This window comes from Acartia tonsa, chromosome 6, assembly GCF_053477335.1.
Source record: "Acartia tonsa isolate MP-2025a chromosome 6, ASM5347733v1, whole genome shotgun sequence".
Classification (NCBI taxonomy): domain Eukaryota; kingdom Metazoa; phylum Arthropoda; class Copepoda; order Calanoida; family Acartiidae; genus Acartia; species Acartia tonsa.
Window position 1 is genome coordinate 15,668,296 of NC_137265.1, and position 26,255 is coordinate 15,694,550.

General features: G+C 31.3%; 1 protein-coding gene across 1 annotated transcript in view; it reads left to right on the forward strand.

The window, feature by feature from the left end:
* Positions 1–26,255, forward strand: part of LOC145322984 (uncharacterized) — a 162,009-nt gene that overhangs the window by 61,232 nt on the left and 74,522 nt on the right. Inside the window, exons 7-12 of the mRNA XM_080165372.1 lie at positions 16,336–16,430; positions 19,304–19,391; positions 21,475–21,566; positions 23,506–23,576; positions 24,687–24,734; positions 25,195–25,269. Coding sequence (XP_080021498.1) covers positions 16,336–16,430; positions 19,304–19,391; positions 21,475–21,566; positions 23,506–23,576; positions 24,687–24,734; positions 25,195–25,269 — 469 coding nt within the window. The remainder of the gene's footprint in view (positions 1–16,335; positions 16,431–19,303; positions 19,392–21,474; positions 21,567–23,505; positions 23,577–24,686; positions 24,735–25,194; positions 25,270–26,255) is intronic.

Below are 26,255 nucleotides of genomic sequence, written 5' to 3' on the forward strand. Positions count from 1 at the left end.
AGTCCTTGAAACTCAATTTTATCATCACATTGATTATAATGCTGTTTAGACATTACGGCGAAATATCTTGGCCAAAAAAGAGGTGTAACTCAATTCAATAAAAGTGACCTAAAGGGTCAAATGATGATAGTATACCTTTTCTTTTAAAAGATATATGGGTTAAAAAGTCTGGACACTCCTGGTAAGGAACTAACCTATCAAAATTAAATGAAAGTACCCAAAGGTTATGAGCCAACGAATAAGTAAACGCGGAATTTTACCATTTTGCTAATGTTCCCTCCATCATTGGCACCTTTCTATTTGCTTTACACTCATTTATAAAGACACCTTTATATTAAATTGTTAGTTTTTTTTGTGAATATGAAGCACTACTATTGTGCGGAATCCAATGCACACCAACGGAAAGAAAAATATGAAAAGGACTTCAAAAATAATCAAATTAATCTTTCATAATAATTGTTGCTATTCCATTCTTAGAGATTATTTTGAAATAGCTGGAAGCAGTTTTACTTATAAATAATATTGCAACATATGTATGACTTTTTAGTAGCGAAGCTTCTATAAAAAATATAGGTTAGCCTCTAGATGCATTAAGGGGCAACTAAGAAAATTATGGCGAGGGTAGGGGGGAGTTGTTTCTGAGATTTTGTTCAGGACGGTGGAGGTACCCTCTCCCAAAAAATCATAAACCATCTCTGGTCCATTTTGATGCTACACTGAAAAGAAGAACCATTTTGGTTCAGAGGTTAGCGAGATCTTTAGCTACAGACTGAGAGACACACATCCAGTGACTTTTTTTGTAAGGATTTTTATCTCAGAAATATGACAAAACTAGAGCTTATTTAATATTTTTAAAGTCCTTTAATAATACGTACGGACATTCACGATCATAGAGTAGATTCGTTTAGATTAAATTTTTTGTAATCTTTTCTTTGTGTAATACATACCGATGGTGATTTGATCTTAAAACGTTGATTTCGTGCATAAAATAGGGTACCATACTATTTCCTAAATTGGATTCTTGAATGTTTTTTTAACAAGGACTATCAAATCTGTAGGAACTTAACGTTAACTGCTTACTACAGTAATATAAAGCTTTTGAGTGAAGAATTGCACCAGCATTGAAAGATATAATTAATTAAAATTCCAAAGATTTTATTTTCTTTCAACAGTTATATATCTATCTCAACCATAACATTTAAAATTAGTAACTACTTCCGCTTCATAACGAAATATATTTTTAAAAAAAATATTTATTATCAATCACATCTGTAATAGAAAACAACAACATAAATAAAAAAGTATTATTAATTATACAATAAATCACAAAATAAAAATATTATAAAAATGCCATTTGTGAATTTAAAACATTAAATTCCTCATAAATTTATAGAGTTATTGCGCTAATTATAATGTAAGTTTCATCGTTATGTAATAAACATATATTTATATATCTTATCCTATTATATAAAGGAGCAAAATTATGATTGTCTGTCTTAATATCTTTTAAGATATCTTAAACAGGAATTTACGCTTTAAGGCAATTTATTTAACCCCACTCTTCCCCAATTGCAAAGAAGCCACTATTAATATTAACTCTTTTAACGTAAAAGCAAATTATATAAAACCTATTGACACATATTTAGGTATTGCCTTTTTTTTTTGTGAATTTCAAGTTATTTTAATATATTATATATGTCGTAACAAGAACAATTTTTGTCTTAAGTAGTGCGGCTACAGCAAGATAATTAACTAGTAGCTACGCTGAAAACTTATGACGTATATACTTAAAATAACCTTTTATGATATATTAAAATTAATAAATTTCATGTTCAATTAGTTGTACTATCAAAAAGAATATTTGGGAATAGTCGCTTTCGTGGCAGTTCGTCGAATTTTGAAAATGGCTTTTAATAGGTTATTTTAGGTTAGTAGGATAGGTTATATTGGGTTATTTGATCGCCCCCACAGGGTTAGAGCCCCCCCCCCCCGCAGGGGCTAGAAATAGGAGAAAGGCTACTGTAAAAATACGAAGAATCACCACTAAAGGGACTATACCCGAATATTTTAAGTACTACTTTTTTAGGTTATATGTGTTGTCCTCTACCATAGCATTTCTACAAGAAGTTTGTCTGTATTTTTATTAACTTTTCGTATGTTATTTAATAGGGGACATTGGACTGTAAATTATACTGGCAAACAAAGATCCTTATCTTATTCGTTTGATAAAAAAAACTGTGGATAATTTATTAAAATCGTGATTGATTGGTTCAAACTAGCAGTATCCAACTCTTTGTCAACAATTATGTAAACTTGTAAAGATGTAACTTTGTATTGTTAGGGATGTATTTCAATTCATCGTCGATTGTCTTATCCTTTATCTTGTTGACTTGGTATTGCCGCGCTACTTAGAAACATATTTGCCCTTGCTAATTATAAAATGTACAATATTTGATAATAATTTTTTTTATAGAAAATTTTATATTGATTTAGCATATATTAAAAAAGCATGTTTTTAGTTAGGAGTACAACACGTTTTGCTCTTTTTGCTTTAATGTACTTTAATGAACTAACAATTACTTAAAATCCCCCCCCCCCCCTCCCCTTTCCTACAAATAGCCTAAAACCTCCTTTGGACAAACTGAAAAATTCCCTTAAAATTGTGTATCAATCTGTCCTGCCCTTTATAGGATCATAGCAGACATACGGACATAAATACATCCTGTTACTTTATTATATGAGGTAAAGAATTTGGAAAAGACTGATTTTTCGTCCATTTTTCCATCCCTACATTCATGATCATTATTCAGACAAACTTTGCTTACAAAGACGTGCCAAATGGGAATACATATACATTTAAAAGTGTCCTATCAAAACCACAAAATTACTGTTTTTAGAAAGCAAAAATAGAATTACATTCCAAACAACTGTGGGAAAATTTAATTTTTTTACGGCTCGAAATACGCTAATTTTTTAAAGTAAATGGTGAAGAAAACCAAAGTCCTGCAGGTTTGTTTTAATTCCTTGGTTGTTTTCTAGTGGTTTTCCTCAAATTTCCTTGTTGAGCAAATTAAAAATAAAGTTATATCAGGTACAGGGTAGCTCCGCAGGGTTAGGCATGTGTTATAAAAAAATATGGAAAGCACAGTTTGTCCTATTTTTGAAAACACGGGGGTGTAATCTCCCCTCATTTCATGGAAACTTCCTTCCCTTATACTTTATCTATTGCACAACTCCTCAATACATGTGCACTCAATTTTTAAAAGAGAAGCTTTTCTATCATTTGTTTCGGTCCGTACGTCCGAGACGGATAGCTTTTTTCGTTAATTTAGACGTTTTAGAATTGTCCTATCGATTTTAAACTCTGCCGGGTGATTCATGTAGCAGTGGCAACTCTATAATCATTTCCAGAATATCTGTACGTCCATTTTAAACATGTTGATTTTTCTACTTTTCTAAGAACAAATTTTTATGTGATCTAATTATCCGATTGATCTAAGTTTTGGTATATTGATTCCTGAGACAACAAAGTACAATGATGTACAAGTCCTAAAAATGTAAGTATGTCCATAAACATTATCCTGTACCAAGCCGTTTTTCAACAAATTTACTTACAATTTTGCTTCGACTCTTATACATTTATATTCTGATTATTCAGTTCTGACACTATACAAGTGTTAATGTCCGTTTGTCCTACCGTTTCATTGCTTCGCTCTTATGGATGTTGTCATCCTTGTTAAGGAATAATCCATTGTAAATTATTTTTATTTGTTGTATTTAATGAACAGCTTATCATATGAATGTAACTTTGAGTCTTGAAAAATTAAAAGGAGGGTAACTGAATTTTAGATTTATTTTAAAAGGGGTGTTTTTTCTATTCCTAATTCTAGGCCTTTTAGACTTGTCCTATTGATTTTAAACCTCGCATGAAGATTTCTGTGATGATAAGCTATAATTTACATTACATTTTGGTATCCAAAATTGAATCTGATATCAAAAGCATGTTATTTTTATATTCATTTAGGAATTAGATAGCACTCCTTTTATGAAGGAAATGTAGGGTTAAAAGTTCTAAGAATCTCATTTGTAAGTGTGGTTAAGGTGTCGTCATAGGTGGATGAAAAGATATATAAAAAGTTAGCTAGATAAATAGATAGATACTCATTTGAAGTGTGGTTAATTTGTCGTCAAAGGTGAATAGAAAGCTAGCTAGCTAGATAGGTACCTAAATAGATAGATAGATAGATACTAAGCTAACTAGATGGATGGATAAATAGATATATAGCAAGCTAGGTAGTTTGATTGATATATAGATAGATATATAGTAAGCTAGATATACTCTTAGATAAATAGAAATACATAGAAAAAAAAAATTAATTTAAAGACAAATACTAGTCCGAATTGTTGTACTTTTCTGGGAAGCTTAAATGATTGTTTGGGTTGGTTTTAAGCCATTTTCCTGACATCCCCTACCCTCTCCTAAAGGCTAGGGGCGAAACAACTATTGAATATAGGAAGAGAAGGACAGATAAATGAATGTCAAAGGGTCATAACACATGTAACATTTTCACATTCTGGCACAAATCTGTCAATTGACATACACACACACTGACACACACACACAAACCCTTAAACACAGATTCAAAGAAATGTGTAAGTAAACTCAAAATATTATGCATTAAAGAAATTTATTGAAAAAGTTTATGCAAGTAACGCATTAGTAGTAAGCTTTAAAGAATATAAGGATATGCAATCAAATTGAGAAATGTTTTATAGTTATTTTAGTATTTTTTTTTTCATTTGAATATATTTATGATGAATAAACCAATAGCGTGCATACTATTTTGGCTAGGGGTTTGGGGAAAGTGTCTAAAAAATTGTTATCCTGGGGAGTGGTTTGTTCAACCCTCTACATGTGCACACCTATTAAAGTAACATCAATTTATTGAGTAGCTGCGCTTTTAAAATTAAGTTTTACTTTTTATAGCCTGTTAAATTGAAGTTTTGTGTTGAAATATTTTAATAAATGGTGAGAATGTGGAGTTTTTAAATGTCCTTTAGCTTCCTGTCCCCTGGCTGTTAAAAAATTCATGCCGATATTTTGTGCTTGTGTTATCCTTTTATATAAAGTAGTAAGGTTTATTTTTGTCTGAAGCTTAAGATCTCCCATACTACTGAACTGATTGGGCATTTGAGGTAAGCTTCACATAGGTCCTGTAATTGTTTTATGCAATTTTAATTTTATATTTAAGAATATTTTTTAAGTTCTATTTTTCCTCTGTCGTTTCGAATAGAGAGCCCTTACAATGCTTCCCGTCCGTCCTAATCAAATGGGCTTCGCTGCTCAGAGAATCAGTTCTCATAGCATCATTAATATCATCGTATTGCCGACAATATTCAACGGATATAAATTTAAAAATAATAAAATTAATTCCAGTTTTATCTGCACGGGCCACCGGCCGATAAAATTTAACAAATCTGGTTTTATTTTATTATTTTTCATAAAAGCTATCGATAATACGATGCGGTAAATAACTATTATCTCATCAAAAACAACTTAGAAACCAAAAAAAATTAATCTTTATCTATTAATATTTTTTTTAATTTTGGTGAATTATAAATTATAAGATTAAAGGAAAAAGATTAGTAAAAAGATTAAAAAATATTTTTTTTAAGCTAGCAACGATTTGGTTATTTCTGCCGAAATTTAGATTTGTAAAATTATTAATAAACTTTTTAAAACGATTAGCGCACGTTCATGTGCATTAAATAAGTTTATTATCATTTTTTAACTGGCATTTATTTTTGCTATCTAGTATTAGTTGAAAGGCAAAAAGCCTGCTATATTCTTTTACATAATTTGTTAGCATTCACACAGGGATCTGAAGGGATAAGACAATGATAAATTTATATACATCCCTAATAATGACAAACAAAATTACCCCTTTTGTAGTATTGCTTTGAAAAGTTTGGACACTACTAGTTTGAAACCAACCAATCAAAATTCAATAAAAGTAAAGTGGTAAACTTTGGAAACCAGATAATTTATAGTGCACTGTCCCCTCCCTCCCTATGACGCCAAACAAAGGCCCGGATAGAAAGTAATGCTAACACCTTTTTCGTGACTTTTGTTCTCAGGTATCAAACTTCAGATTTATACAAATACAATTTACTAGAAAAGCACCTTCAAATTGATAGCTGTGATAATCTACTTGGTCATTTTAGAATTGTTCTATCGATTTCAACCATTGCAAAAAAATCTCTATAATCTTTACCAGAGAGTACGAACGTCGATTTTAAACATGCTCATTTGTTCTTTGTTAAAAAAAGATCTTAATATTTTTTTGTTTTTGTTTGGAAATTGTGATTCCTAGGAAAATAAGCTGAGTAATATCTTTCATAAATGAGTGTAGTTCAGTGGTAATAAGTGTTTTACATTTTAACAATTTTAAAGCATATAAACACTTTTGGACGTACGGATCGACCCTGTAGAAACGATTGGCTTTAATAAAAAGTACATTATTGTAAAGTCAGTATTATAGCAATCATATTTAAGTACATAATCACCTGGTTATAAGTACTTAATGTTAAAGCAAGGACGACCTTACTTTCAGTAAAATCTAACTATTTTATTAAACATATATTTAATTAAGAAACCTGAGTTAGTTTTTCCTTAAGCGTGAAATTCTGATTTAGGAGGCTTAGAATTATAATCAACGGTTGGAAGAAAGGGTTGTATATAAATTAACCCCATCCCTAATTTACTTCTTTCTTAATTCCTGATTTTAAAATTTACCCCCTTTAACCTTTAAGACATAGTCATTCGGGATCTTCAGGGATAAGACAATGGACGATGAATTGGTGTTTAGCCTTAATGACAATAAATTACTCATTCTTTAGATTGATTTTTTTTAGTTTTACAGTTTTACGCTGCTGATTTAAACCAATCAATCAAAATTTAATAAAGTTACGCAATTGACTTGAGCTGACGAATAAGAGAACTTGTTTACTAAACTTTGGGTTATTAACAACAAGGATGACAACATCCATAAAAGTGAAGCTCTGAAACGATATGACAGACGAACATTAACTTTTGTTGAGTGTCAGAACTTAATATACAAAATATGAAAATATAATGTTTGACAAAATTATACCAACGTAAATTTGTTGCAAAACTTCTTAAATACAGAGTTCTGACAAAAAAATCAACATGTTTAAAATGGACGTACGGACATTCTGGTAATGATTATAGAGTTGCTACGCTTTTTAAATCGTACTATAGGAATCACCATGCAAAGTTTGAAATCGATAGGACAATTATAACATGCATAAATTAACGAATAAAAGCTAACTATCTCGGACGGACGTACGGACGGACGGACCTACCCTAATTATAGAAAAACTTCGCTTTTAAAAATATGAGAATAAAAAAGATGCTACTTTGGCAGAAAATTAACGCATGGCATTCGAGTTTAACAGTGGTTTGTAAAATGGTAAAATATCAATTATAAGGGTAGGTGGAATGTTTTGGTCCATAAACAGTTCCATTTCAAGTCAATGCTTTCGTAATAATAAAATCTCATGTTGAAGTATCTAAATCTTTAGAGAAATTTAGAAATTCAAATTTTGATAATCATGGGGGGGAGGGAGGGGAGAGAGAATTTGAATTGTCCAAAGTAATTTTTGAATACATGTCTCTATACTGTATTAAAACCACGATTTGTTCATATTAGAATTAAGATTAAACAGACATTAACAACATGATAGAGAAATAAGTGAAACAACCTTTAAAATAATGTATATTTGTCGTATCGTATAAAGGAATGGATATAGAATATACGTCAATTTCGTCAATTTAGGTTGCTAACATGGATATACCTTGTTGATCAGTTCCTTCATCCAATAGAAAGAGGGGATGGGGTAAAGTGAGTGGATGTGGTGATCATTGTTTTAGCCAGCTACAAGTTTCACTTTATTAGAATACTTATTATTTTGGTGTAGCATCAAAGGAATAAAATATCAATTGTATTACCGTATAACATAATGTTTTTCATGAAAAATAAAGAGTTAAAGGCTTGATATCTCTTTTGTTAGGCCCGAGAGGCCAAAGGTCCAGGCCTACAAAACAGGTACTAATTCTATGATTATTTGATGATCTTTTCCTGATAATTAATAAGAACTAATTTTAAACAATTAGCAAGGTTTGAAATAAATAAAACGACATAAACATGGCTAAATTTAGGATTATAAAAGGTAAAATACACAAGAAAAGCCTTGCTTAAAAAGAATGATAACGTTCTTAAAAGCAAAGCTCTAAAATCAGAAGAAAGAACAAACAAAATATAACTCTTATAGAGTGCTTCAGATCTTAATTGGAAAATTGCGTGTATACAGTAAAAGAACATCATACATATTTAGTATTTGATTATAGATGCCTCGCTTTTAATATTGTTCCTTATTTTGCTAGGAATCATTATTCCAGAAATAAGATGAATATGATAATAACGTCATACAAAATACTAGCTTTCTGGTTACGATTGTAGAGTTAATACTCTTTCTAAATCGTACCTAACTGTTTTAGGACTGACCCTTTTTATAGAAAAGCTTCGCTTTAAAAAAAAAAAGGAAATTGGTATACATGTGTAAGTATAATTATACATACATGCGTTTAATATGTATATATTTAATGGTATGCGAAATCCTTATTTAAAAAGTTAAAATCGTGCTAATATTCTTGTACCAGGGCGTGACAATGTAATTTAGTTGACAACCGGCTTCGGGATACAGGGATAACACAATGGGAAATAGTTTTATGAGGACCTAACCCAGTGGGGAAAACACCTCCTGTGCATTTACCCTGCTGGGATACCCTTTACACGATAAAACTTAACCTAACATGACCTAAAGAAAAACATAAAACAATTAAATACTACCCCTTATTTTTATTTTTATTATTTTCAATTGATTCAGAAAGTTCAGGGGGGGGGGGGAGGGGTGTGTTCCACTGCTCAAAGAAAACCACCTTAGTCTCGGATGTTAATACATTTAAATCCGTTATGAAATCTTTAGCATTTCGAATAATTATCCTGATTTATTTTAAAACTTTTATGGATGTTGTCATCCTTGATTTAAGAAAAGGAAACTAATAGTTTAACCATGTGTGGGAGCAATAGATAAATATTTCATTAGAATACCTGCAATACCCTAGTGGGGTGAAATTTAGGTATACTGTATATCCCCTTAAGATGAGGACATAATATCTGCAATTGTTAAAAAACATAAAAACAAGGATAACATTATCTATTATCACAAAAAAATAAATAACATTCTACCTTAAATATCAATTCCACAGCTAGCGTTATGGAAAAAAATCAGAAAGACCATATATTTAGACAGCTTTCTTTGAAGAAGCCAAAAGATTCGCGTAAATAACCAACATATTCATATTCGAAATAATAGGGTAGCTTTGCTACTAAGGCTAAATATTTACAAAATTTATTAATAAAAAAAGTTTAAAAACATTACAAATAACCTATCTGCCCTAGAGGTTAACATAGTTATACTTATGTAGTTGATAGGTTTATCTTACTCCTGTTTGCATTTAGTCATTGGATGTAGAAAATACGTGGATATTATGTCAGGGAAAAAAATTATTGTCATTTTAGGTTGCTAACATAGACATCATTTATTGGTCATTTCGTTCATTCAGTAGGTGGGTAGGGAATGGGATAGATGGGGTGGATAGGGGTTGTTTTGGTTATTATAGCCAGCTACAATTTTAACTTTATTAGAGTACATGATAATCTGGTGTAAGATCCAAGAATTAATAAATATATTATTTAGTCACTCTAGTATTTCTATTGTTGAGGGGTACATTATGTTTCTCTATTAGTTACTCATTGTGTTCCTAATTGATGGGCACAGCACACCCCCCGGGGGGGTGGATGATTTTTGAATGGTCCCCACAAAAAAAACAGAGATGGGACAATGGAAGATGAATTAATAACCCACCCACTGGTAAAATGTAGGTTTTTTAGCCACAAAAAGGAATACTCTGGAAATTCGAACTGATATAATTTATTTATACCTATATAGAGAGCCCCACGTCTTTATTTAAATCAATTAAACCCCATATAAGTAAAATTATATTTTTTGTTGTAAATATGAAGTATTGAATGAAAAATAAAATTTAAAATGTTACACAATAACCCTCCCCCCCCCCCCCCCCAACAATTCTTAAAAAACTTATTGGCTCACTGCCTCACTAAAATTAGTAAGGCTCGCAAAAAAATTTGGGAAAAATTCTCCAAAATCAGATAAAAAATCTACAAAAATAAAATGAAATCATAAAAGGGTTATTAACATAAGATTTTGTTTAATTTTTGTAGATTTTAATGCGATTTTTGGGGATTTTTTACAAACATTTTTAGCGAGCCTCAATAATTTTAGTGGGGTAGTAAGCTAAAACGTTTTTGTAAGAATCCACCTCAGACCTATAGAGAAAAATTAACTACAGCCTATTGCTCTCGTTACATGAAAAAGTTTTATAAAAACACGATCTACAATTCGTTTGCTTTTACACTTTGAGAACTTTTATCAACTTTTGATCGGGCATTTAAAAATGTTAATCTTTTCCACCAATGATTTTATTCTACTAAAGGAGTAATTTGTTTATCCCATTAAGGGGTGTAAATTAATTTATTGTCATTTTAAGCATGATTTTGGCGGGTATATTGAAATAAAGTCCATTGACATTTCCCTGCATATTTTTTTTCACTTGTGTAAAAATGGTTATAATATTACTTGGATGTTACACCGGAATTTCATGTTTTCTAATAAAATGAAACTTTTAGCGGGCTACCCCCCTACCACATCCCCTCCTTCCTACTGAATGAACGAACTGACCAATAAATGAGTTCTTTAAATGAGTTAGCAGGCTACATTGACGACAATTTTTCCCCTATCATAATATTTACGTATATCCTATATCCATTTTGGTAAATCAATATGGGCATTCAAAGAAAGACACCTTTATTCAATCATCAAGGATATACATATATTTACGGTTGAAAATTTGATAGTTTGATCATTTTTAATAAAAAAGCTACTCACGTTGTCTGTCCACAAGAGATAAAACATGCAGTGAATTTAACGCTATGAGGGGGATGGTTTTTTCTAGGCTGCTAATTGAGATAGGCTGCTGAATTTTTCCAACGAACATCTAGAAAGCATTTAAGTTAATTGGTCCATCGTTCTGTCGGTAATTCTACAAAAAAAGGTTTCGTGATTTTCTATCTTTTTCCTCCATTCTTCTTTCTATCGACTAAGTGTTTAAGTTTTCTATGTCAGGCAAAATAAATCCTAACTCATAACTTGAGGAATCTGGTAGAATTTTGCTTATTATTGCTATATGTTTATTCTTCAACCGTTAAGTATTATAACAATTTTACTTGAATGCATACATATATAATTGAGTGTACATTCTCTTCCGCATGCAAATGAGTTTTTTAAAGTATTAGAACTTAGAATGACGGCCTATAATTCAGGGATATTAAGGGATAAGACAATGGATGATAAATGAATATACATACCCAATGATGATAAATAAAATTGCAACTTTTTAGAGTGAACCAATGCAAATCTAATAAAAAAGTTTTTTTTAAAGATCTTTAGTTACCAATGTAATTTACAGTCCAATGTCCACTACCTTTCTGCATATTATTAAAACAGCACTAATTTCTCCTTAACCTTCTATAACACTAATCATTAAACACTCCTTTTTAGCATTTTTTTGCGAATATAAAACACTGCGGATGATATGCGGAAGTGAATGCACACCTTGAAAGTTAAACATTTGTTTCCTTATTCCTAATATGGAAGTTTAACAAAATTACAATGAATACTTACAAAAAATATACTTCAAACCCAGTATATGTATCTATATTTCCGTAGGGAGGGTGGGGTCAATGGAATGTAAATTACACTGGTACCCAAAGTTTTATAACAACGTTATTTTTAAAATATTTTTTGACTTGTGATTGTTTGTTTTTAGACTAGAAGGGTTTAAGGGTTTCAGCCATTCATTTCGATCTCCACAGGGGATTATTTTGTTTATCAGCATTTAGGGTGAATAGAAATTTATCGTCCATTGTCTTATCCCTTAAGATCCCTGATATTTCAACAAAACAAAATTTCTCCCACTTAAATCTAAAAAGTCGTTCTTTTTCTACATTTAGAGTGTGTCTGCTTGTACGCAGTTAGTTTGTAACGGATAGCTCTTTATTTTGACTTGGCCCTGTAGTTCAAACCGTACATAAAGTCAAAGATTGCTATAACAGTTGATAAACTTTTTAAAAGATTCTCTTTTTTTCTCATAAGAAATTTATATTGTTCATTTGTAATATTTGGAACAGTACAGTTTATATGATCAAATTGTCTTATTAATTTTTAAAGCAAAGCTTTTCTATAATTAGGGTCGGTCCGTCCGTACGTCCGTCTGGGGCGGATAGCTTTTTTCGTTAATTTGCGCATTTTATAATTGACCTATCGATTTTAAACTTTTTATGGTGATTTCTGTATTTTATGATTTGGAAAGCGTAGCAACGCTATAATCAGAATGTCCGTACGTCCATATTACACATGTTGATTTTTTACTCTTTTAACAACAAATTTTTATGTGTAAAATTATCCGATTTATCTGATTTTGCCTTTGGGATACTGATTTCTAGGATAACAAAGTACATTGTTATAAGCGTAGCATCTCTATAAGCAAGTCCGGAAAACGTAAGTATGTTCTTAAACATTATCTTAAACTTATTTATTTAACCAGTTTTTCAACAAATTTACTCACAAATTTGATTCGACATTCATACATTTATGTTCTGATTTTTCAGTTCTGACACTGGCACAAGTATTAATGTTCGTTTGCCCTAACGTTTCAGAGCTTCGCTTTTATGCATGTTGTCATCCTTGTTAAAATGTGATTCCTTGGATTATAAGATACAATTTTATAATATTATCTATCGATATGCTTTTATGAATGTTTAACACTGTATTTTTAAAAATAACTTTTGATAACTATCCTCAAACCCAACAAAAAAGCTGTTTCGCTTCTTTATCAAGCCGTTTCACAAATCTTACTGGAATAGGTGTTAACATAAACGAATTTACTTTTAGTTAAATTTTCTTACACCTAACACGATGTCAAATTTGATATTTTCACTAGCTATCTTTCATTAACTTTTCCCTACTAAAAATAGCAGGGGGCCAAATTGGCATAAATTCAACTTTGATACTTTTTACGATAGGGGTAAAACTCAATAGTGTTGCGAAAAAAAAACATTTAGAAAATACAAGTAAAATAGACAAAAGCTTGCGCTTTTAGGGGCTTTGAATTCATAAATAAATAGCATAAAACAATTTTATGATAATTCCTAGAAAGTGAAAATCTATCCGTTTCGAAGATCTTTTGTTTTAAACCAAAAACGTACTTTTCGTCAAATCTTCTTCTTTTGTGGGGGGAATGCACGAACATATTCAAAGCAAACTGACTTACTAGCACTTTTCTTGGCTTAACTATAAGAGGCTTATGCTTTTCTTATACTTTGTGTATAAGTAGCCTTACTCAAATATCAAAAACAATAATTAAATTTTGCAAAGAAAGGAAGATTTTAATCTTTAATATACTATATGATATACTAGCGGCTTCGCCCCCAGCCTCTAGGGGCTTTGCCTATTTTTTGTGTTGTTTAAATTTAAAATGAAAAAGAAAATAAAAATTTAGGGGGGGGGGGGGTGGAGTGGGAATTTTTTTTTGGGGGGGGGGGCAGTCGACCTCTTCTTTTTAATTTTAGTTTTAAAAAAAATAATTTTTGGAGGGTTTTTTTTCTTTTGGGGGGGGTGTCCCACCCCCAAAGAAAATAGCTTAAAACCATCACAGAACCAGTAGGTATATTCCCTGAAGAGTAGAGCCCAATCGGTTCAGTGGTTAATGAGATCTTAAGCTTCAGACAGACAGACAGACATCGTACTACTTTGTATTATAGATATTGAAACGGGCTAATAAATCTTAATCTGTAGTCAGTAATATAAAATATCTTTGGATCGGGCTTTGCTTAAAACATATTAGTAATCTGAAATTATATTCGAACCGGGCTACTCTATACATATATACTGATTTAGGCAGTACCATAGGATTATATTTTGAACCATGCTACTAAATCTAAACATGCTGCCTGTAGTAGCATGCAATTATATTTCGAACCGAGCTATATTTATATATAGATATATATATTTACATATGAAGGCACTAACATAAAATTTCACAATTAAAGGGCTTTAATATATACTGGTAGCAATGGTATAAAATTATTGGGAAAAATATTTCAGTATGGCTTAAAAACCTGTTAATAGCTGGTGGATCAAAACCGGTTCTCAGCAAAATGAAAATTCATTTATAGCATCCTATTCAGACAAAAAAACGTACAACTTTATACAATGAATGGATGAAACAAATGTTCTCTTTAACAAAATGTGAACACGTTCTAACCAAAATCTGGCCGGATTGTTTTTTCTTATTAATCAAAATGTTTATTACATCACGTTTCACCTTCCTTCTCCCAAATCTAATGAATGTTGATTATAAATACAAGAAAAATATTGTTTAACGTCATAACATTAAAAATTACTAATTTTCACCCACTTAGCCGTTTTAAATATTTTGTTTACATGTAGGGGGCGGTAAATAAATAAAAAATATCAAAATGACGTTCCTTTTTTATATATCTTTGTTTTATTTTCTCTTTTTAAGAACATTTAAAATATATGTTTGTACACTAATATGCTGAACCGTGTTGAAAAAACATGTATCATTTGGTTTACTAGGAACTTTCAAGAGAGGGAGGAGACATTGGACTGCAGATTAAACTGGTACCCAAGGTTTCTAACGTATTTGTCGCCTCAAAAACTTTTAGAACTTTCATTGAATTTAATTACTTGGTTCCAATCTTCGGTTTTCAAACTTTTCAACCCATAATTATATCTTTAGAAGTGGAAATTGTCTCATCATTTGTTGTATTTGTTGTTCTATTTATCATCAAATGTCTTTTCCCTGAAGATCTATGAGAATATTAAACATTATATTATTAACATCTTCCCACTATTTTTAATGGATAAAAAAAATACAATACTCTGCAAACATATCTACCTCTAAATTCTAAATTATTATAAAATTTAAAAATATTATAAGTATGTTTATTTATTTGTTCCTTTTGACAATAATTTGTAAAGGATCTAATTTCTTAAATAATTTTGATATCATCACAATTAATTTATGAATTTAAATAAAAAAAGGGATTTTAAGGGATTAGCAATACCCAAGGATAATAAACAAAATCACCTCTTCTGTAAATTAAAGGTAATTGATAAACTGTTGGGAAACAGCTGAGTTTGAAACCAACCAATGTTTCTTTAAGCTTCTTTTTTGCTAAATTTTTTTTTTGTCCGTTTGACAATCCAGGTTATTTTTATTGTGCTGCGCTACTTATGGATGTGTAACATGTGTATCTACTTTTTATTCTTGTAAGAAGCCGAATCATAAATTAAAACACAACAATAGGACAACCATATTTTTATCTACTTTTATATTTATCTATCTACCTTAAAGAGTTTCAGGGATAAGACAATGGAACATAAATTGATGTACACCCCCAATGATGATAAACATAATTTCCTTTTCCTGAAAATTAAAATTATTGGTTGAAAATTTGGATAGTTTTTGCTTGAACTAACCTATGAAGATTTTACAAGAGTACTAAAAATTTTGAGCCAACGAAAAATCGAGCATATTTATAAAACTTTGGGTACCTGTATAATTTACAATCCAATGTCCTACCTCTCCCTCCCTGCATAATAGACAACCTAGTACTGTCATAATTTTGATTTATTATTAGGTTTAGGTGGTTGGATAATTAAATTTGGAAACTAGAACGAATTTGTCCATTATTATACACATGGAGTAATGGATAGAAAATATGTGGATATAATGACAGGGGGAAAATTGTCGTCAATTTAAGTTGCTAACATGGACATCATTTATTGGTCGTTCGTTCATCCAGTAGGAGAGGAGGGGATAGGGTAAAGGGGTAATCGTTATTTTAGCCAGCTATGAGTTTTACTTTATTGTATTACATGATAATCTGGTGTAAGATTCAAGTAAATCCATTTTCAGATGTTCTGTGGGATATGTAATATGTATGCCTATAGTCGAAAAGACAGTAGTATATCATTTTAAAAAGGCATAATATTTCACGAGCACTAATCTTGTTTTGTTTTTAGGTTGATATCTGGTAGCAGTTGTGACTGGATGGAGAAGAGGGTCAGCACAAACTTCAAAGGCATACAGGGTGCTACAGTCTTTGCTGATATTTCAGGTAATTATATTGCATTGATTAATAACGTTTTCTTATCCGTTGGCCCCAAAACTTTGAGAACTTTTAGTGAATTTGATTGGTTGGTTCATTATGTTTTCAATCATTTAAACTAATTTAATCTAAAGTAAGTGTAGTTTTGTGTATAATAATTTAGTATGTGCACCTGCCAATGTCTTATCCCTTTAGATCTCTAACATCGATTATATATCCGCATTCCGCATAAACCCTTCAATAAAATACTTTGCTACTGTCAATTCAAAGACATAAGTATACAGTATGAATCATAACACCATCGAACTTAGTCAGTTTAAAGGCATACAGGGTGCTCCAGTCTTTGCTGATTTTTTAGGTATATAAATTTAAAGGCATACTTCTACATTATGCGCCATAAGAATATTGTATCTTAGTCAGCCCAAAGGTATCAGGATACCACCGTCATAATTTATTATTGTATAATGTTCCCTCCCTCTAAGTTGCATCTTGATGATGTCTGTATTTTTAAAAAAAACTTATTGCGTATTTTCAAACATCATATAACATCATAACAAATTTTCCATCGTAATGTTTACAAACTTTTCATGAGAAACAACTTAATGAAGTTGAAACCTAATCTTTGTATTTTTTTCAACATTTTATAGTTGTGTTTTTAAAAGCGAAGCTTTTCTATAATTAGGGTCGGTCCGTACGTCCGTCCGTCCGGAACGGATAGCTTTTTTCGTTAATTTAGGCATGTTAGAATTGTCCTATCGATTTCAAACATTGCATGGTGATTCCTGTAGTAGTTAGGTACGATTTAGAAAGCCTAGCAACTCTATAACTTTACCAGAATGTCCGTACGTCCATTTAAATTTAGTTGATAACTTGATTTTTTTACTTTTTTAACAACAAAGTTTTATGTGATCTAATTTTCCGATTGATATGATTTTTGGTATATTGATTCGACTCTTGTACATTTATATTCTGATTATTCAGTTCTGACACTATACAAGTGTTAATGTCCGTTTGTTCTACCATTTTATTGCTTCGCTTTTATGGATGCTGTCATCCTTGTTATTCTTAGTTTTAAATGAACGTTTCTAAGAAATTTTTCTTATTCTTTCTTTAAAAGAAATACAGCCATTTGAAGTTTTAAAGTAATAAAGGCATAAAAACAAAGGTTGTCAAATAAAAGGGGGAAGGAAGCCAAATATGACTTAATATCGGAAATTCTATATTAAACAGGGAAACTTTACAAACATTTTAGCCCTCTATCTCCAATGAGAGCTTAGATAATAGGGGGGTTAAGGCATTAGACAGTGGACGCTAAATCGATGTAATTGTACAACCCCAATTATCTTACAGGTTGTTTTTTGAATAAGAAAAAGATGCTGCGCAAAATGGTACAAAAAAATGACGCCATACTATAAAGTTGTCCAATGAGAGGCCAGTATACATTGTAATTGACCAATGGTAAAATATATACTCGCCTCTCATTGGTTATTTTATCATATGACGTCAATTTTTTTGTACCATTTTGCGCAGCATCAGACAAAAATATTACTTAGTTTAACCCACTTGCCATTGGCAGAAGTTAATGATCTATATCTTAATTTCTTCATTGGGTTGGGGAGTTTTGTATAAGAAAAAAATACATAGATTTTCAAAAAATTATGCCTTAAAGACCGGTTTTTCCAAAGTACCTATTTTTGGAAGATTTTTGGATAATGGCAAATTTAAAGGGTGTGCAAAAATGCATACATTTTTAAAAATCAAATTGCGCAGCTTGTGTTAATAGTAGAAAAATGCTATGCATACCGTTAGAATCGTCATAAACCTTAGTTTTTGGAAATATATGTTTCATACTTATGCTATTTGTAGTATAAAAGCTACGTTGGAAAATGTGAGAAAGGTTGAAAAGTTTTAAGTCAGTTGGGACATTTTACCACGTAGCTCATGAATTATGCGTAGTACAGGAATAGTTCTTTAATATCTAAAAACCTGAGTTTATGACGATTCTAACGGTGTGCATAACATTTTTCTACTATTAACACAAGCTGCGCAATTTAAATTTTTAAAAAGTATGCATTTTTGCACACCCATTAAATTTGCCATGAATCAAAAATCTTCCAAAAATAGGTACTTTGGAAAAACCGGCTTTTAAGGCAAAACTTGTTGAAAAATTCTAAGTATTTTTTCCTTATACAAAACTCCCCAACCCAATGAAGAAATTAAGATATAGATCATTAACTTCTGTCAATGACAAGTGGGTTAAATTAAGTAATATTTTTGTCTGGTTAAAAAAAACCACCCTGTATAAGATTGTTAGCCAAGATTGACCCGGGCCAACAAAAAAAAGTATTAATTTTATGAGTTTTATTTTTTTCGTAAAAATTTTTCTGTATTAGAAGGATATACATATTTTTTCAGTATGGCTGCTATACTGGAAACATGATACTAACAAAAACTAGGGTTGGGCCGGATACTTTTTTGGCCGGATACCGGATACCGGATATCCGGTTGATTTCAAACGCCGGATATTTGGTAACCGGCCGGATATCCGGTTATCCGGCCAAATTACCGGATATCCGGCCGGATAACCAGCCAAATTACCAGATACTAAAGTAGCAAAAAATATTTCTTCAGAAATCTTATATAAATTTACATAAAGTTAAACTTGTTCAGAAAAAATGTTCTTCTAGCTTCAATAATAAGAAAATTATAGCCATTTAAAATTTTAAAAAGCAGAGATTTTTGGTAGAAAGTATAAAAAATTATAGAGCCGGAAATCCGGCCGGATAGTTTTAATATCCGGTATCCGGCCGGATATTGAAAATGGCCGGATATCCGGCCACACCGGATATCCGGCCCAACCCTAACAAAAACATATATTTTAGATGATACAGTATTGGTAAGAGTTAGAGAGCATACTGAAAGTGTTTTGTGTAATATTTTGGGATGTAATCTAGATACAGTTGATACCAGGTAAGGCTTCCCTGTAAAGTAAAATATAAATACTGAAAGTGTTTTGTGGAACATTCTATATAATAATGTAGATACTAAGTCACTATTCCTTAGATAGATCTGTCCGTCCGTCTGTCCCTTAAGATCTCGGTAACAACTGAACAGATTGGATTCTACTCTTTAGGGATTATACCTACTGGTCCAGTGATGGTGGCTAGGCACTTCTTAGGTAGCTCATTTGATCTGTAACGCACATAACATGCTGCCTAACACAAATTTGATCTATTTTCACACTCAATGTGTGGCTTTTCTTTGCAGTAAATCTTTTCATTGTTTCAGAGAAGGTTTATAACTTTTAGGGGAGGGTACCAACACCCTCCCCAGAGAGAAAACTTTATATTGTTTATGAAATTTCAATTATTAAAGAGAAGTACGATATATAATTCATTCATGATTACGAATTTAAAATTGCTATTCTTGTGTATGAATGTAATTTCTTAGATTGTATAAACAAACTTATATTAGGTTTTAATTATGATTTGCAACAAAATGAAAATTATTTTAAAAATAGATGTACAGTTGGAATATTTGTAATTATGTAAAAATGAGAATAATTATTTACATAAACAAGGATGACAACATTAACTCTTGTAGAGTGTCAGAACTGAATATATAAGTTTAAATACAGAATTCTGTTTATGGACTTATTGACATTTTAGGACTTGATTATAGAGATGCTTCGCTTATAATATTGAACCTTATTGTAATAGGAATCCAATAATTAGATCAATCGGATAATTATATCACATAGAAAATTGTTATTAAAAAGTTTTAAAAATCAACATGCTTAAAATGGACATACGGATATTCTGGTAACAATTATATAATTGCTACGCTTTCTAAATCATACCTAATTACTACATGAATCATCAAGCAAAGTTTGAAATCGATAAGACAATTCTAACTTGCCTAAATTAGGGAAAGCTATCCCTTACGTACGGAAGTGCGGACCAACCTTAATTATAGAAAAGCTTCGCTTTTAAAAATGTAATTACAGTTAGCATGTAATTACCTATGTAAAAACAAGGATAAATATTTACACAAAAAGTTTTCCTTCATATTGTCTATCGAGCACTGAATTACCCTCTCCCTTTTTAAAATACTATCATCTTCGGCCCTTGCCTCTAGGGGCTTTGGGTATTATCCTGTTAGGATTTTTTTTCTTCAATTTTCAATATACCTTAGCCTATCTTGACATTAAGCGGTAAACAAACAAAGAAAAACGTCCACTCAGCATTTTTCAATCTCCTAAATAGGTGGAGGAAGGGAGGGGGGTCCTTAACTTAAACTAAAATTGTGACATGTACCAATTATAAAGTGGCTGCTCCACTCATAATATATTATATTATATAGATTAAGTATCAAGCTTTATTTAAAATTGTAATTAAATTAGCTTATTAATTTGCTTATTAATAGATTTGTAATAATTATTATAAAATATCTATTAATACTGTGTAATTGTATTTTATAAATAATTTCATTTTTACTAAGCATAATTAGACTTTACCTTATAAAACAACAAGTATGTCAACATCATTAGGAAGCGTAGCACATATAAAATAGCAAATATAAACCATTTAGTAAAATATTATGAAAAGCCAAACAAACAGGATGGAGACAGCGTAAAGTGGCACTAAAAAATTTAGGTCATATAATAAAATAACCAATGAGAGGCCAGTATAAATTTTACCATTGGTCAATTATAGTGTATACTGGCCTCTCATTAGTCAACTTTATTGTATGACGTCATTTTTTGGTGACACTTACGCTGTCTCAACGGAATATAAGTTTATGATAAATTGATATTATAGAGTTGGTCCTTCACAGTCCTAATTAACTTGACTAGACAAAGAATATTGTAGAATAGCATCGCATCTTGAAATAAAAATACTATCATAATATGGACGCTTAAGGGACATCGATCAAAAGGCTTCTAGTAACGTGACAATTCTTTAATCATCATAAAAAAGCAGAAAACAACGTATGATACTTTCTTAAAGTTTATTATTAACGAAGCAACTCTATGTAAAAATTATCTATTTAGGATTCAAAATGAATGGCTGCACCGCAAGTATGAGGGTCCTCTCGGAGGTCTGCTGGCTGAGTACATACAGGCCGTTTGTCAGGCTATAAAAAGTAAGTTCATCTTTCCTTTTATGTGATAGTGTTGCTCTATGACAACCAACCCTTTGATTTTACGCACTTTGTCTGGAAGTCCTAACAACCCATACCAATGAGTTACATCTGATTATAGGCCAAGGCATTCCCCCTTTACTCTTACCCCTCTTTATTACTCAGGGTTATAAGGATCTCACAAAAAACCCTTTGATTATACAACCTTTGTCTGGAGGTTCTAACTGTGCATGCCATTGAATTGCACCTATTTATAGGCCAAGGCATTACACCTGATATTATATGATATTTAATCCTGTGCAACTGCGCGCCTCTTGCACGGCAGCTTGTAGGCCTACTGCAGGCCTATACTCTTCATCCCTTACTGAAAATGTTGTTCTATAACTTTATCAAGATGATAATCAAGCCATTCTCTATTCAAATTTTCGCTACTATTTAACCTAATCGTTGTTGTTAATAATGATATTTTCTCAGCCTTTCTTTTCAAATAATTTGTCATTGTCAGGGATAAGGATAATACACGATAATTTACATACTTTTTGACCAAAGTTGTGCAGAATGGGGTTAAATTTACTCCTTGAGCAAATCAAGGGGGTAGGATACACCCTCCAAGGAGTCTGACCCCTTTAGTATTTTTTTTAATAATTTATGATACAACACAATTTTTAAAAGCGAAGCTTTTCTATAATTAGGGTCGGTCCGTCCGTCCGTCCGTACGTCCGTCCGTCCGTACGTCCGTCCGTCCGTACGTCCGTCCGAGATAGATAGCTTTTATTCGTTAATTTAGGCATGTTAGAATTGTCCTATCGATTTCAAACTTTGCATGATGATTTCTGTAGTAGTTGGGTACGATTTAGAAAGCGTAGCAACTCTGTAATCATTACCAGAATGTCCGTACGTCCATTTCAAACATGTTTATTATTCTACTTTTTTAACAACAAATTTTCAAGTGTTTTAATTATCCGTTTGATCTGATTTTTGGTATATTGATTCCTGGGACAACAAAGAAGAATATTATAAGCGAAGCAACTCTATAATCAAGTCCAAAAATGTAAGTATGTCCATAAACATTATCTTGTTTTTAAGCAGTTTTTCAACAAATTTACCTACAATTTTGATTCGACATTTATACATTTATGTTCCGATTTTTCAGTTCAGATACTATACAAGTGTTAATGTCCGTTTGTCCTACCGTTTCAGTGCTTCGCTTTTATGGATGTTGTCATCCTTGTTTTTTAAAGAAAACAAGGAAAAATACAGTTGACTTTTATTAAACTTTTGATGAAAGTTTAGAGATATTAAATGACAGATCATTAATTTAAAAAAGACTAATAACACGTTTTAGATAATTATTTATTCTAGAAAGTAAAACTATTAACTTAGCTATTACACCAAGAGAGTGATATTCAGGGATGAGACAATGAACTTTAAATTTATGCACATACATCCCTAATAATCTAAACAAAATTCTACTATAATGGAAGAACCAAACAATCAAAATTCAATATAGTTTCCAAAGTTAAAAACTTTAGATTGCCAATGTTATTTATCATTCCCCGTGCTAACAAATTTGGTATTCACTATACATATCTAAGAGAGAGGCATACGTATCTAATAATGAAGTTTTTTCATAAGTTGCCGTGTCTGTCTGTCTTTCTGAAACTCTGTTTTTATTGTTTTTTTTATTTTGCTATTCCAACATCATTTATTTGTTCTCTCTCTCACTCTACTCACTCTTTCTCTCTTTTTCAATCTACATATATCTCATTCTCACTATTTCTATTAACTCTCTAAAAAAACTCTCTCTCTCGGTTCCTTTATTTTTCCTAGTTCTACTCCTTTCCAAATTTTTTATCTTGCTCCTTTCCCCTTATCTCTTATAATTTCCAACAAATTCGCAACTATTAAACGTTATCATCCTTGTTATTATTATTTATTTTAGATGAGAACAGTTCCGGAAATCCCAGCTCTATTCACGTACAGCTAGTACAGATTATTCACAACATTCGAAAGGTAAACACATTTTAAATTAGGATAAAAGCCGGGACTCAGAGGCCGCACGTCTACCGCCTGTAAGCCTCAGGGAAAAGTCAGCTGGAAGTCTAAGCCTGGCCCAAAAATAACCATCCCTCTAAAGCGCGACTGTCAAGCCCAGATAAAAATGAAGCTCAACAAAGAAGAAAGTTGGAATGATGATCATTATAGAGTGGCTGAGCTTTCAATATTGGGGAAAAAATTCAAAATTGTTATTTTAAAGACAATTCATCATCTAAAAACAAATGCGTTTTCCTAATTAGCAAAGGAATCTTTAACACGTTTGACTTTGGTAGGGTGGTTCTAACTTACATAAATTACCAATCAGATCTGTTCGTTACATATGGACACAAAAATTTACAAAAGGTTAGCTTTTAAAACTTAATAATCATTAATAGAAAATCTTCCAATTTTATATTAAAAATACATTATTTTTTTAATTTTAACAATCTTAAGTATTATCAATACTAAAAATGTCCTCGAATAATTTTGAATGTCTGACTTAATAGAAAAATATATCATTGGATTGCAAAAAAGACACCATAACATTTTAAATAAAACTATTGGCTGTGCCTCTAGCATCCAGAGACTCTATATACAAGGGAAGCTATGGAAATCAAAATAGCATAAAACCATACTGAATCTGAAAAATAAGAAACTAAAACAATCCCAGGACTTATGCCAAGCTTCCCTTAACTGGAGAAATCTTTAGACTAAAAAACATTACTACTTTGTATTACAGGATAGAAGGCATGACCAATAATTTGTAATAATATGCAGTTCTGATGACTTGACAATGTATTACATGTGCGGAAGTGAATGCTAACCTTTTTTTTCTTTTTTATTGATTCATTTGTATCAATTGATATATTATTACTCGAATGTTGCACTATATTTTCATGTACTCTGATAAAATGATGCTTGCAGCTAGCTAAAATAATGATACCTTTCACCCACCCCCTATTACTTCATCCCCTTTTTTCCTACTGTATGAACCTATAAATGAGGTCCATATTATGAATTTACAATTTTTCCCCTGTCTAAATATCAACGTATATTCAGCTATATCCATTTTTATTTCATATTTAGGATGCGCGAAGCAATGAGAAAAAGAATTCTAGTGCCGCCTTGACACAGGTAAATATGAACATTTTTGTTTCTCGTGTCTCGAAAGACGCAATTCTTAGAAAACTATAAGATTTTTTGCTCCCCTGAAAAGTCAGGGAGGGAAGGCACAATGTGCTATAATAGCATTATGTTAATCGTTGACTCAAGCCCTTATGAAATTTTGTTTAAATTTAGGTCCCTTATACAAATGTGTTAAAAAATTACTTTTGACACCATTTTTCTTTTGTTATTTTTATGTCAATTATCTTGAAAAAAATGTAATAATTTTTATAATAACAAGGGAAAGAGAAATATACTGCAATTTTATTAAATTTATGACCATTAAAAATATAATAACATTATAAATACTACTTTTATTATCAATTTTTGCAACATGTTCATACTTAGGTTTCGTGATTTTAAATCAAATATTAAGATTTTTAAAAAACTCTTGTAAATTCAAATATCTATACGACATTACATATTTTAGGACTTGGTCGAGCACCAGAATTCTCTGACCCACATGAGCTATGAAGATGTTCTGGCAACAGTTCTTATTAATAAGGTAACCCACATGAGCTATGAAGATGTTCTGGCAACAGTTCTTATTAATAAGGTAACCTACATGTACTATGAAGATGTTCTGGCAACAGTTCTTATGAATAAGGTCACCCACATGAGCTAGAGGATATTCTGGCAACAGTTCTTATTAATAAGGTAACCCACATGAGATATGAGGATATTCTGGCAACAGTTCTTATTAATAAGGTAACCCACATGAGATATGAGGATATTCTGGCAACAGTTCTTATTAATAAGGTAATCTACATGTGCTATGAAGATGTTCTGGCTATTAATAAGGTAACCCACATGATGTATGGAGATGTTCTGGCAACATTTCTTATTAATAAGGTAACCAACATGAGCTATGAAGATGTTCTGGCAACAGTTCTTATTAATAAGGTAACCAACATGAGCTATGAAGATGTTCTGGCAACAATTCTTATTAATAAGTTAACCCACATGAGCTATGAAGATGTTCTTGCAACAGTTATTTAAAATACAAAGTAGAACGATGTCTGTCTGTTCGTTTGTAGCAAAGGATCTCACTAACCGCTGAACCGATTGGGTTCTCCTTTACAGGGTAGCTTCTCATAGGTCCCTGGAAGGTTTATAACTATTTTCTTGGGGGGTGGGACACCAAAAATGAAAAAATACCACACCCCCCTAAAAAAATACCCCTCCCTAAAATTCTTTTAAAATTTTTTCTTTTAAATCTAAAATACGAAAAATTAGTTTGATCAAACCTCTTGGGGCAAAATATACAGGAAGATCAATTTTCTAACTCACACACACATATATGGAAAATAGCCAAACATTAGATGATTCAATTATATCTAAATCGCATGATACATGTCCTTTTCAAAGCTTGTAGTAATGTGTTAATTTTATATTATAATCTCTATTTTATACTACACATTATACTAGGCGTATTTATACATATTCCTGGATAAAGATATAGGGTAAAATAAGGTTAGAAATCCCTTCATA